Genomic DNA, 13,516 nt, shown 5'->3' with positions numbered 1-13,516 from the left:
ATTATTATTATACAGATACAAGCCTAGTTCGAAAAACTTATTATTTCATAACAGAATCAATTAAGTACTCACCTGTGTGTCCAGAAAGAGCTTGAAAGGGTGTTGCTGTTTCACAATCAGTGGCATATATTTTACAATCTCCAGCACCACCACTAATCATTAGGGTTGACCTGTTACTCACATCTTCTACAAAACACAGGTCTCGCACTGTTCCATCATGCATTGTTAATTCTGCTTCTCCACCTGCTTAACAACAACCAGTCTTTTACATTCAAATGAATTAGGAAATCCATAGTCAGTAGTTATTATAATGTACTAAATCACTTTTCTGTATAATGTTCATGAAATGTGAACACATCATTAAAACTGTTACTTTAGATCTTCAGTATAAACTAAAGTTGGTCTTCATATATTTTGGATAAAGCACACATATTACAATAAATACATGGAGATTTTAGTTCACGGAATATACATTATTTTCAGGTGCCAGAAACAGAAGTCCTAGTTACAACCGATTAATTATTTTAAATGACCTATTTAAATTATGTGGTTGTGGTATGCAAATATCAAATCTGTCATTTGTCTGTAGCACATATCTGCAAAATTTTAAAAATTTTCTATAGTTCAATTTGGATTATGTTAAATTGTATCAGTATCATATGTAAATTTAACCCTAAGTGTATTTCTTTAGCAGGATTCAGTCATGGAAGCTATCAACTGTTTCATGTATAGTTATAATGTGTTCTACATAATGCAGTCAGCTAGAGAAAATGTGAACTGCAAGAAAAATTTTGGCATTTTCAGCCTGACTAGTTTCAGTCTTTCAGTCTTCAAGAGCAAAGCTGAACAATGGACTATCTGTACTGTGCTTATTGGATGAATCAAACATTGAAAGTTCACATTTTCCTATAACGAAAATGTATTTCTGATAATACTTACCTCATACTTTAGCTTTATCCCGATGAAAGGTTCTCTTTTCTGCCCACCTAAGCATTGGTATCAATTATACCTCACTTGCTCCAGTCTTTATACCCCACTATATCATACCTAGAACAGGTCTAAAATAAAATGACAAAAACGTAGTAATAACATTAAAGAGAAACTCACAGTAATCACGTATGACCATTGTCATAATTTCTTCCCTCAAGAAAAAGTGAATAAGTAGCAGAAACGGGGAGCTTATATACAGATCTGGTATACAGGATGCATTGACGTAGGTGGAGAGAGTGAAAAAATTAAAATCACTAGGGGTGATATAGTGGGGTATAAAGATTGGAGCAAGTGAGGTATAATTGATACCAATGCTTAGATGGGCATAAAACAGAAACTTTTGTTTGGATAAAGCCAAAGTGCGAGAGGAGGTAAGTGTTATAAGTCCTCGAGCATTCCACTGAACATCTTGAGAGAGAACCAAGACCTATGTAGAAGTCCTTTCCCTGAGCTTAAACATCACCACATAAACCAAATATTCTTGTATCATCAATTAAAACTGCCAATACTCATCAGCTGTTTCTATATAGTTTATTTTTATATTTGTTTCCAACAAACATAGGTCCACTTGTTTACTTTAAATACAAGTAATTTTTTAAAATTTCAACCTTAACTTAAAAGCAATATTTCTATAACCACAAGATCAAACTTTTTTCTGTCTTCTCTGCTAATAAAATCTTTTTGTTCAAATTTGCACTATGTCTTGTCTCATTCATTCCACCTACAACAGATAATTACATCTGTTCTTCTAAACATTTATTCCCCAAACTTCTTATCAATGCGAAAACCAGGTAACTGAGTGCTTAGTTCATCATCGGAATGCAATATAATCTCAGAACAAAATTTTTTTAAATATGTGATGAATTGAATTTACCTATAGATTTCAATAAATTATTGAGTAATAAAATTATTATAAATATTATTGTTATTTCAATGCCTGATGAATCCTAATATTAATACTCATTTAAATGTCCTCTAATCTTATTAGTAAATTCTTTAAATCAGTCTATCCTTAACCTGTTCACATCGTTGTTACTTTTGCTTACAACAGTGGTTCACAAACCGTGGGTTGAGACCCACTGGTAAGCCACAAGAGGTATCAGGGTGGGTTCCACAATAACAAGACACACAAAACAAACTTTTATTTCAAAACTATTTATAAAATAAAAATCATAAAATATTTCTGAAGAAATAAAAATACAAAATATAAGAGCACTACTAGACTTTAATGACAGATATTAAAACAGTAACCTCTCCTGCCTCCTTCTCAAAGTAACTATGGTTCTAAAAAATTGCTGCTACTCAAATGGGTTGTCAATTGGGAACCCTGACTTAGAAGTTATTTAAAATTTTCAAGCAATATACTCCCACAAAGGAAAATGTGAAAAACAATTTCAAGATATTAAAATAAGAACTAGCTAATAAAGAATTTTTTAGAAATTACAGCACCACAACTAAAATAATTTTCAGACCTCTGAAAACAGAGATGACCAATTAATTACTGTTTGGTAAGTCTGCAAGCAATCATGCTATAAACATAATTATAAAGAAATATTACAAACCCACCTTCTAAGTTACAGGTATCTGTATTAAACCTCATGAGTTTCACAGTTTTATCATTTGACCCTGTTGCCAAGAGATCACCTGTAATGTTCCAAGCCAAACAGTAGATGGACCCTTTGTGATGTTTCATTCTCTTAAGAAGAACTGTGGGTTGATGTACCACATGATTTTCTCTGAGGATATAAGATAAAAAAGCAGTATTCTGTGTTTAAAATATTTTATGCTCTTCATAATATTTATAAAAAATAAGGTAGTAAACATCAATACTTATAATCAGTGAAATTACATTATTTGATCTGTAGTTGAAATGGATTAACACAAAAGCACTTACAGCTATAACTGCACATACACACAAACTAGAGGTTAGCTTCGATGGCGATAGCCAAGTAGTTGAAAATTAGTATTTTTAAGCAATTGTGATAGTGCAACACTATCAAGAATTTGCACTTCAGAAAAGATTACTGTACTGAAAACTTGACATAGTAGATTTAGGAATGGTGAAAAATGCATGTAAAAATATAAAATCAACTTCATCTAACCTATTATAAATTTATGATTTAAGTAATTAAACAGACTGATGACCAAAAACAAAGTAGATTATTTCTGTGTAGTACTGAAGTAACTGTTGCATCTCATCTGTTTATAACAAATTAACATGTATTCTAGCAGTATTTATATAATTGTGAAACTTGCCTCTTATTTTGATATGAACGTTCAAGAAACCTATGCACAAAGTTTGTGTAGTTACTTGAAATTATAACTGAACTCATATTTCAGTGAAAGATCAACTAAAACATAAAATCATAATTTTGTTTCAAAAAGTCTCAAATGTGCAGAGTACCACTATTCTTGTGCATTTCATGAATCTGTATCTATACACAAAGCATTGAAGTATAAATCTATCTATAATGATATCATTTTCACCAGATTTGGTCAAATAATGTTGTGCAGATTCATCTTAGAGATGTATATCAACCTATATTTCATGATACAGTAATTCTAATTATATCTAACCTTGAAGCATGAAAATTATATACATTTTATAACTGTAACAAAAGTAAAAGTATTACATTTTTACATAAAGCAAAGAGCAGGACTAATGTTTTTTTCTTCACAAATATATTCAAATACACTATAATGAAATATTGATAGTTTTTATACATCTATTCCCTTTCTGCCCTAGGTCTATCCATGACCTCTACAAGATGAAGTACATGTGAAAAGTATGTCAAACAATTATATAATTACTAGCGAAAGTACCGGCTTCGCTTCAGTTATTAGGTTGATTTATTCTAGAAGACTGTGTCAGTATGTGTATTCTAAACCCATTTTAGCATAAAAGTATAATCTATATACTTTTGTTGCTCCTTTACAGGATGTGGCATGTTTATAAAGGTAACCTTCCCTTTGACTTGTCCTCCAATTTTAAATTTAAAAAATAAAAACAAACCTCTTTAATTAACGGAGACTCTAAATTAGAAAACAACCAATATTTTTTATATTATAGTTTATACACTTCATTTTATATTTTCAGCACATAGCCTCGTAATAACAATATTAGGTTATACTTTTACTACTAAGCAACATGATATAAAAACAATTGTTTGAACACATTGTTACCAAAATGGCTTTTCTATATATATATTACAAGTTGTTATATAAAGAACCACTTCTTTTGTATGTGGTTTTTCATTAGATTGCCTCATTAAAAAGATGCGCACTCGCATGGATAAGATAAGTATTAATACCCAGGTGCAGACCTTCAGGGTACACTTATTATGGGTGTAAAATTTCAGGTTTTTAGATTTCTTCCTCTTGGAGCTATGGCAGTCACATTTCTTTTCTATGTGTTTTTTTGCATAAAGATATGTGCACGCACGTAGATAAGTAATAATACCCAGGTGCACACCCTCAGGGTCTACTTAGTATGGGTGCAAAATTTCAGGTTTCTAGGTTCTTTCCTCTTGGAGTTATGGTGGTCACAAACACACAGACACACCCTTTTATTATTATAGATAGAACTGTTGTAGTTGCTAAGCAACAGAATAAAATAATGTGATATCAATATCTTACACTTTTCACAGAAATAGGATAATTTCATTTTATATTAATTTGCATTGTATTCCTTGTTTAATTTACATACAACACAAAATTTAAGAATGTTTAAGTTAATTCTTTTCAAGATTACTGTGACCTTGATAATTATAATACTGTGTGCAATCACACATATGCTGGCCTTTTAAAAATTTGTATGAACATGATCTAACAGAAGCTATGTGATTAAACCCCACAAAACGATCTTTGTCAACATATTTATCTACTAAGTTTTAAAGTCTTAAGAATTTGATATTTTCAAAATTAATTTAATTTTACCTTTCATGATTACATTTTTGAATTCTTAAATTGCCCTTTTAAGTTACTTTTCAAACCTATTTAAAGTTACATCATTAAGTAAAGGGTTGTATGAAAAGAAAGATCCTGTGTTTATTTCCATTCTTTTTAAGCACAGTTGAGAAGAAATCAATAAGCATAAGATATAAGTTAATGGGCATGATAAAATAAATGGGAGTAATTCATAGATGGTGGTTTTGGAAACACAGAAATAAACTGCTTCTCAATTTTTTTATTTTTTTAGATCAAGTCAGTGATTAATTACAGTTTTTCTCTGGGTCTCTTTTAATGGGCTCCATTTCCATTGTTAAATTAAAAAATTCTCACTACCATAATACTATGCAGAATGAACACTTGAAGTATCTACCCTTTTTTTTAAGAACTTGCTTGATTAAAATTCATAAAAAGAAAGTACAGTGTTTCAGTCTGTACATAACTTTTGCAGTTAGAAGGATTTTGGAGCTTGTCAGAAACTTGTATAAGTTCCAGAAAGATTATTTACATACATACACATATTTTATGAATGAGAATTTTGTTATAATGATTAAAAGGACATTTGGTTTTTAAAGAAAAAACAGTCACTTTCAAACAGTGGCATGAAATTTTTGATAGGTCTGAAGTTCTGATGGATAGGCATGAGGCATACAAACCCTTGGAAGCAAGTTACAGTGAGCTAATAAAAGCACTATGTATTCTATACTCGGAGATGGGAACCACCAAGTGGACCCTGATTAGGTTCCTTGGATGCTGAGTGTGTAGGCTGTGGACACTGCTCTCAAAGAAGAGGAAGTTTCATACAGCAGTGTATCATAAGTATACAGTTGTTTAGAATTTTTCTGAAAAAAACACATTAGCACAGTACTGCTAGAAGATGAACTATACTGAGTAAGTAAACCAAAATGATTTCCTGCATAAGACTCTATGGATGAAAATATAAAAGCCATGCCTATATTATACAATCTTTATTATGAGCTATTATGCAACAACACAACATACTGCAATGTTGGTAGTAAAGTAGTTACCACATAAAGTTCTAGTGTATTAGGAAAGCAAATGCTAAAGACTTTTTAGTTGATGAAAAATCATAAATTTTAAAACAAGCAAACCATTGTTGGAGTAGCCATTAAAAACTCACCAATATCATGGAATAATGCAGACCTACAGAATTTTCAATGAATTACATATAAGTATAAAATAAGGCAGTTCTGCAAAAAATAAGTTTAAAATCCACTACGATTGAACAAGACTAAAACAATCTCCATGGTCTTAACATATTCCTGACTATACATTACAAACAAAAAATCATAAACTGGAGAAAGGTTTAATAATATGTACTTATTATTGAAACTTCTGCCTATGCTTTATATTACATTACATTTTAGTCATAAGTTCTTGAGCTCATTAACTTAAGGTTCTCCATACTTCATGTCAGTGCATTTTGTTTGCAAGAGTTAAACATAATTCATGAAAGTACATATCTAGAAAAATGCTTATGAGAACACTTTTGCTATTAGAAATAGAAAAGGTTATAAAACCATCAAGGTGTACATGCATGCAACAACTGATTCAATGACCCGAAAATTTATTCTATACTTCAAAATACCAAAGTGCATACCAACAGCAGAAAGTACAAAGTAAACAATGTGAATGAGTAACCATTATTAAAAAGTTGTATCTACATGCAAGTCTAATTCACTTCACTTCCGGAACCTCAAATATTTTCAAACTGAAACACTAAGGTACCAATTTGTGTTTTGGCAATATTAAAGAATTGTGATTTCATAAAATCATGAAACCTGAATTAACTTGGTAGATATTACTTTTAAGAAATAAAGTGTGATTAGACATGCAGGGTTAATCTGAGGCCCTGTAATTTTTTATGGCGGGAAGGGAGCTAAATTCTACCTATGACTGTTTAACCCTAGGATGCCAGTGTATGTCACTATGACCCCAGAGAAGTTAAACCTGTATACTAAACTAACCAGTGCTGGCATTATGGGGTTAAATAAACTAGAAGACTACATGCATGTGAACTGCATTCAAAGTCCATTCTAACATATATAAATGACTGCAAGACACATTTTCACAACTTGGTTTTGTTTCATTTATCCTTTCAAGACAAACACCGCTTGATGCCAAGTTCCACTCAGAGCCTTTATTGTTTGACTAGATATTATTGAAACTTTTAAATGGCTCTTTGGATCTAAAAGTTCCACTAATATACACATACATAGTTTATAATTGAAATATGTTCAAGTTTTAATACTTCAGATATGTTAAGTCTAATATTTTTATTAGAAGGGTAGAGATATTCAAAATAAGTATACTTAATTTCAAAGATCTAAACAAACAAAATGAAGAAAAATAAACTTACTTACACTTATAAATACAGAAAAATAACACCAGCAATAAGACCAAGTTTCTCTTGAGTAAAGATACTTTTAGCTCTTTTCTCGGTGTACAAGTTTTGAAAACATTTATTTAAAATCTCATTATCTTAATTTTAAACAATATGTTTCAATGAGTTTCAAATTAAGTTGTGACATACGTTTTTCAACATCCGTTGGATATATTACAGGACTTCTTTCTCAGTTAGACCTGAAATTAAAATTATGAACAAAGTGTTCCCCAAAATATCTAAAATTATTTTGTAATTATTAATTATGGTAGCTTCATTTAACTCACACTCAAGTTGCAGGGAGTGAATTACAGGGGTAAAGAGTTACCCTTCAACTAAGAATTGGACATATAACATGCCTGACATTTTCACTTATTGAAATTAATTTTCAGTTCTGTTCATCTGGCCATGGGAACCAACAATTTGCAATGCTTATTAAAGCCTATGAAAAATATAAGTTTTGTACTGTTGATTTATTAGCTTCCCCCTTACATCTTATATATGTATATATACTATTAAACTAACATAAAATATTAAATTCAATACTTTTCAACAACTCAACTTCGGGTCTTCTACGTATCAAGAACCATTAAACTATGTAATTTTTTCATCACTATAACTAATGCAGGTCTGTAGGATAAGCCTTAAAGAAATATATCTGTACCCACTATAAAATACACGTAATATGCATGTCACTTGTGGGAAAAATGGGAAAACACACCATTATAAGCTTAACATCTGTCACTAAAACCTGAAATTTTAACTTTTTCTGAGATATATAACAATTAATAAAAGTAACATTCAGCACAGATCTTATTACATTACTGATTTTACTAACTGAAGGTCATGGAGTTTGGGGTAGGCACAAATTCGTAATGTTTTGGAGTTTGATCCTATGGCATACAGCTGTCCATCAGGATGAAAATCCCCTGTGCGAATTGCTTGTGCATCTTCTAGCTTAGTAACAGCCAAAAATTTAGACTTTTTCCAGTCTAGAGCACTTCCATTAGTCTTCATAGACTGTTGTGGTATTACCTGAGGCAAAGTTAGGATAAAGAAATTGTATGAGTTGAAATAAACATCTGTTAAGTCATACTGATAGGATACTTTTCTGAACCAACAAGATAGAAAGCCATAGAATTTCTAGGTGAAATTTACAGTTACTATTTTAAATTGCAATTAAGTGTTTCTGACTATGAGGCAAAAATGAAAATTGCAAAGATGACGGATAAAACTTTATAAATATCACAGGTACTAATGGAAAGAAATACTTAAATATCCAGAAATAATTTTTTAATTAGAGAATTAAAAAAATACAAATTATTATTGATGATTTGGTTATGATTCTGTTCATAAAAACCTCCATTCAATACTTGGTACTGATTTTGAACTTACTATACAAACAAAACTAGGCTGCTCATTTCTCACACCTCACTCCTGTAACCCCAAGACCACTCGTATTTCAGCACAGATGTGGGGAATCCTCACATCATAAACAAATGTGCCATCAGAAAAGACAGCTGGCTAAACAAGTGAAACTATAGCTATCTTTCCTACAAGAAAACATGCTTAATAACCAATAAAAGCAATTCTGGCTCCGTGAAAAACTGGAGTAAGGGGAAGTTAAGTTGTTCTTGTTCAACTTTCCATACTGAAACCAAACTTGAAAAACAACAAATCAGGATACAATTTAATCACTACTCAAGTACTAAGTTTTTATCTCAATATTATGGTATGTTCAGGAGCAATTAGATATGTTCACTTAAAAAGAGATTCAACAAAGTAATGCATAAAATGAGCAATCTTTATTCAACTCAAAGTGTGTGTGTGTGTGTGTGTGTGTATACATGGGAAGGTTTCTTCTACTTCATGTTACACTTTTAACTGATCAGGCTGAAATTATCTACAAAACTATTTAAACTCAATGTTCCTTACTTCACAAGAAATGTCCCATTTACCCTCCCAAGTGACTAGTGCTAATCATATGAATGGTCATTCTCACCGAAGCATAGGGATATCACCTGAACTACCATTGAACAACACTAAGCTGTTGACCTTCTTGCACAACGTGTAGAATCACAGCCGTTCTCTTCACTGGATAGAACAGGTGCAACTTCAATAGAATGACAAGGAAAAAAAGGCAGCTAGAGTGAAATGAGCTTAAAGGTTTTCTCGAACACGTGTTTTGCGACACTTGCACTTATACAGAATAAATGATAAATTCAGAACAATACTATATTAAAACAAGAAGGTAGAAACATATATCTATATACCAGAATACCAACAGAAGCTATTCTGAAGATAAGAAAGTAATGAAAGAGGAGAGTACTTTTTCAACCACATTTTTTTACAAAATATTAGTTTTTAAATACGGTTCACTTATCAGATAAGAATATCACAACTTGCTACAAAATCCATAATTACTGGAACAAAATAAGTAGATGTTGAGTTTAGTGATATTTTACTTTATCAAGGAACAAAGGGGATAAACTTTTCTATTATTTGGTCCTGTCACTGTAAAGCAATTTAAATCTTCTGATTTTCTAATTATGTACAAAATGGCAAATACAACTTTAAACAAACAATACTATACGTGTACAAAATACTTTTTAATTAAAAGTTGTGTGGCTGTCTATATATCTATCTACCTATGTGACCAAAATAATAAAAACAATGGTGCCATCCATGTGTTATGCTGAAATACACCAAGATCTCAATGTGAGAAATGTGGCGCCATCTATTCAATGGCACCACAAACAAAAATACAGAAAAATTTCACACTTTGGGTATTCAAGATTCAGACAATTTGAAAAAATAACTATGGTATGTGCAACAATCATTTCTTTATAACAGAATACGATTTTAAATAAAAGTACTCTCCTCACACCAAAAAAAATAACTTTCACTGGGACTGTATGTGAGGGTTTGATTATATCTTTATTGATGTAATTTTTAAATGTAGTACTAACAAACTGGAGTTTTTAAAAAAACTATTACTTTTTCAATAATGGGTAGCACTTTTTAATATATATATAAAAACATTACAGTCTATATCAGTAACATTTTTGAAATTTTGAGCTCTGTTTTTTAGTCTCGTACATTTTGTTCATAAAATATGTCCATAACACTTAAATGCCTAATGCATAAATCATGAGGCTCTCAATATTTTATTGTAAATACATTACCTTTGGTTCAGGACATTATTTTTGAGCAATTAACTGAGTAGACAAGTTCTTATGTCAATTGTTATTCCCAAAAAACCCATGGTTCAAAAAGTTGTCTCATCCGTAATGTAACTTTGAATGACCATATTTTTTAAAATAGCTTTGGCTCTGATTTCATACTCGGTATATTTTATCTCCATGTAGGGTACTTCAATGAATATCCAGACATATTACTATGTCATAATCTTTTCTGGAATTATTTATCATGTTACTGAATGTCCCATCCATAACACAAAATCAACAGAATAATTATTTTTAAAATTTTCTCTTCCCAAAACAAAAGTGTATACTGATAAATTCATCAATGATAACACAGAGAAATAACTTTGGGTTTTGACAGAGAAAGTAAGCATTGCATAAAAATGAAACTAATTTTGTAGTAAAAACACTTTCACCAACCTCTGAAGATCATTTTCTCGTAATAAATATTTTAGTATCTTGTGCTAACTCGGGGTACAAATTTGATTTTTGTTGCCAACTTGGTGCAAATGTTGGAACTTTTATTCTTTTATTCTTCTGGTTTTGGAAAGAACATCAAATTTTACTATTCAGCAGGTAACTTCTTTACTGATTTTCACTATTTACTTTATATTTTTGTAAATGTTTGTTTATCAGTCATCACTGCTGTGCCAATCTTCATATCAGAAATCCAAATCAACAAACATCATATAGACTTTTTTGTAATGTATTTTGGACTTCAATTTGAAGGCTTTGGAGAATCAAGCCTTGTAGCTGACATGATTTTTGAGTTTAAAATCACCATTTGTAGTGTTTCTCATTAGTTAATTATAAAAAAATCACTGTTAGCAAGATGTATTTAATTTTTCATAAAATGTTCAGTCCGTACTGAAGACATGTTTACAAAGGCAAAGTTATATGACTTAGAGTCATTAGAATACTTTGCACACTTCTAAGTCAGAAGAATGATATACATACAGTTTCAGCCTACTTAAAAGGAAAAATATCTTAAATTTGTCCCATCTGTAGCATTCTCCTAAATTATTTGAGTGAGATTGCAGTTACATTTAGTTGTCTTCCTTTCCTCAAATCTCTTTTATAGACTGGTTACTGTCAAAAAGTATAAAATTCAACTGACTTCTATTGATTTCAATGACAGCTCATATTTTTTGACAAAAAAGGACTATTTTAATTAAATGGTACTCTAAATGCAGTTTCTGATAAATCTTGCAAAAAAATTGAGAGTGCAACCTAATCGGGAAATAAATATAACATATGAACTTGCAAAAACATTTATTTCAGCACGATTGGAATAATTTGAAAAAAATTATCATTGTGGATGGGACACACTACAACTGTTTGGAGATTCACCCATATGTGTGTATATATATATATATATATATATATTATTACTACTTATAAATAAATTCTTAAATTTCAGTCATTTTTCTCAAAACATTGAGAAAATATATATATGGAAAATAATGATCTCTACTATTTATGATGTTATGAAGTTTTTTTGTATGTGTGTGTCACAGAATAAGCAGAAAAATTAATTTTTGTAGACTTTATACATGCATTTTGGAACACAGAAGATTATAAATTACTAAAATGTTACCACAAAAATCAACTGTAATCTATCATGCTTCCCAACTAAGCCTTATTTGGGTCTAAAAAATCTCATTTCTGATTGGAATATCGCCTTGATCATCATACTTCAAACCCTCCAACAATTATAACAGTGTTCCCCACATAAATACTTTAGAAAAACCGACAAGATTATATAAATAAAAATGAGCACTTTTCATTGACTATAAGCATGTACTTAAGAAAAGTAGGTGTAGATAAACAAATAGTTTCAAAAGATGAAGGGGTGGGCAGAGCCACTGTGGTGGGTTCACTAAAGATAATGATATCTCAGTAAATAGAAAATGTAGGCGGTCCTTATTTTATATTCTAGCTTGATAGTATTCTTAATTTGAGTTTTTAAAAACAACAGATATTTTACTGTTGGCATCATAAAATGTCATCTGAGCAAAAGAAGTAGACAATGTACCACATGACACACATATTTAACTTTTTTTTTTAATATTTACTTTTGAATTAATAAATTAATGTATAATACCAGCATTTCAATTATAAACTACAATTTGATGCCAAATTTAGTGAAAAACATTCATAAAATAGTTTAATAAAATTTTGAATACAAGTGTACAAAATGCGATATTCCCTCCGACTCCAATGTGTATGGAAAGGGTTAAACAGCTTTATTGTTAATGTATGTCAATAAGAACAGCATCAAAACAGTTTATAATTCATTTTTTTTTATTATCTAAGTTTTAAAATCTTAATTTCAATGGGAATATTTAAATAGATTCTCAATTTTCACTTGCCTGTGTCATGTGAAACCCTTGTACTCCAAATTTTTCCATTTTATGATGTTAGAAAAACACGTATGTTCAAGAAGTCTTGACAAAAATGAATAAAAACCCTATAACCTGAGTGCTTTTGAAAGGTGGACCTTTCTTTTTCAGAGGCAAACTGGGAATGGTGGTGTAATCAATTGGGTGATATATACATAAAGGGAGTTTAGTGATGTCATGATGGTCATCTGGTTTTCCAGGAAATGTTTAGTCTATTTCTCTGTGTACTGTTGTAAGCATTTCAGTTCCGGTACATTGAAGCCGATGGCGAGAGTGTACGTGAAAAGGTGTTGGAGATATTTTACTTTAGAAATGGCTAAATATATGTATTTAAAACTATACTTAAGTGTTCGAGTTAAATAACAGTGACACCTGGAGACTGATTGAAAAATATATGTTATATTAATCAATTTATAAAAACAGGTATGGAAAATTAACTTAAATAAATAGTAAGGTTTAGGAAATTCAGCGTTCACATTACATGGAAAAAATAAGTAAAGAATAAAAATTATTTTCTGACAGAGATGAAACCAATGAACGGAGATCACCGATTCCAGGATCTAGATTAA

The 13,516-nt window shown here is 30.6% G+C and overlaps 1 protein-coding gene across 1 annotated transcript in view; it reads right to left on the bottom strand.

The window, feature by feature from the left end:
• The window catches only part of LOC106461736 (WD repeat-containing protein 47-like), a 59,693-nt gene that overhangs the window by 28,122 nt on the left and 18,055 nt on the right, over positions 1–13,516 (bottom strand). The window contains exons 5-7 of the mRNA XM_022388761.1: positions 8,181–8,453; positions 2,557–2,726; positions 73–243 (exon numbers count right to left, since the gene is read on the bottom strand). Of these exons, the coding sequence (XP_022244469.1) occupies positions 73–243; positions 2,557–2,726; positions 8,181–8,453 (614 nt within the window). The remainder of the gene's footprint in view (positions 1–72; positions 244–2,556; positions 2,727–8,180; positions 8,454–13,516) is intronic.

Source organism: Limulus polyphemus, unplaced genomic scaffold, assembly GCF_000517525.1.
Source record: "Limulus polyphemus unplaced genomic scaffold, Limulus_polyphemus-2.1.2 Scaffold1021, whole genome shotgun sequence".
NCBI classification, from domain to species: Eukaryota; Metazoa; Arthropoda; class Merostomata; order Xiphosura; family Limulidae; genus Limulus; species Limulus polyphemus.
This window is presented reverse-complemented; position numbering and strand designations above follow the sequence as displayed.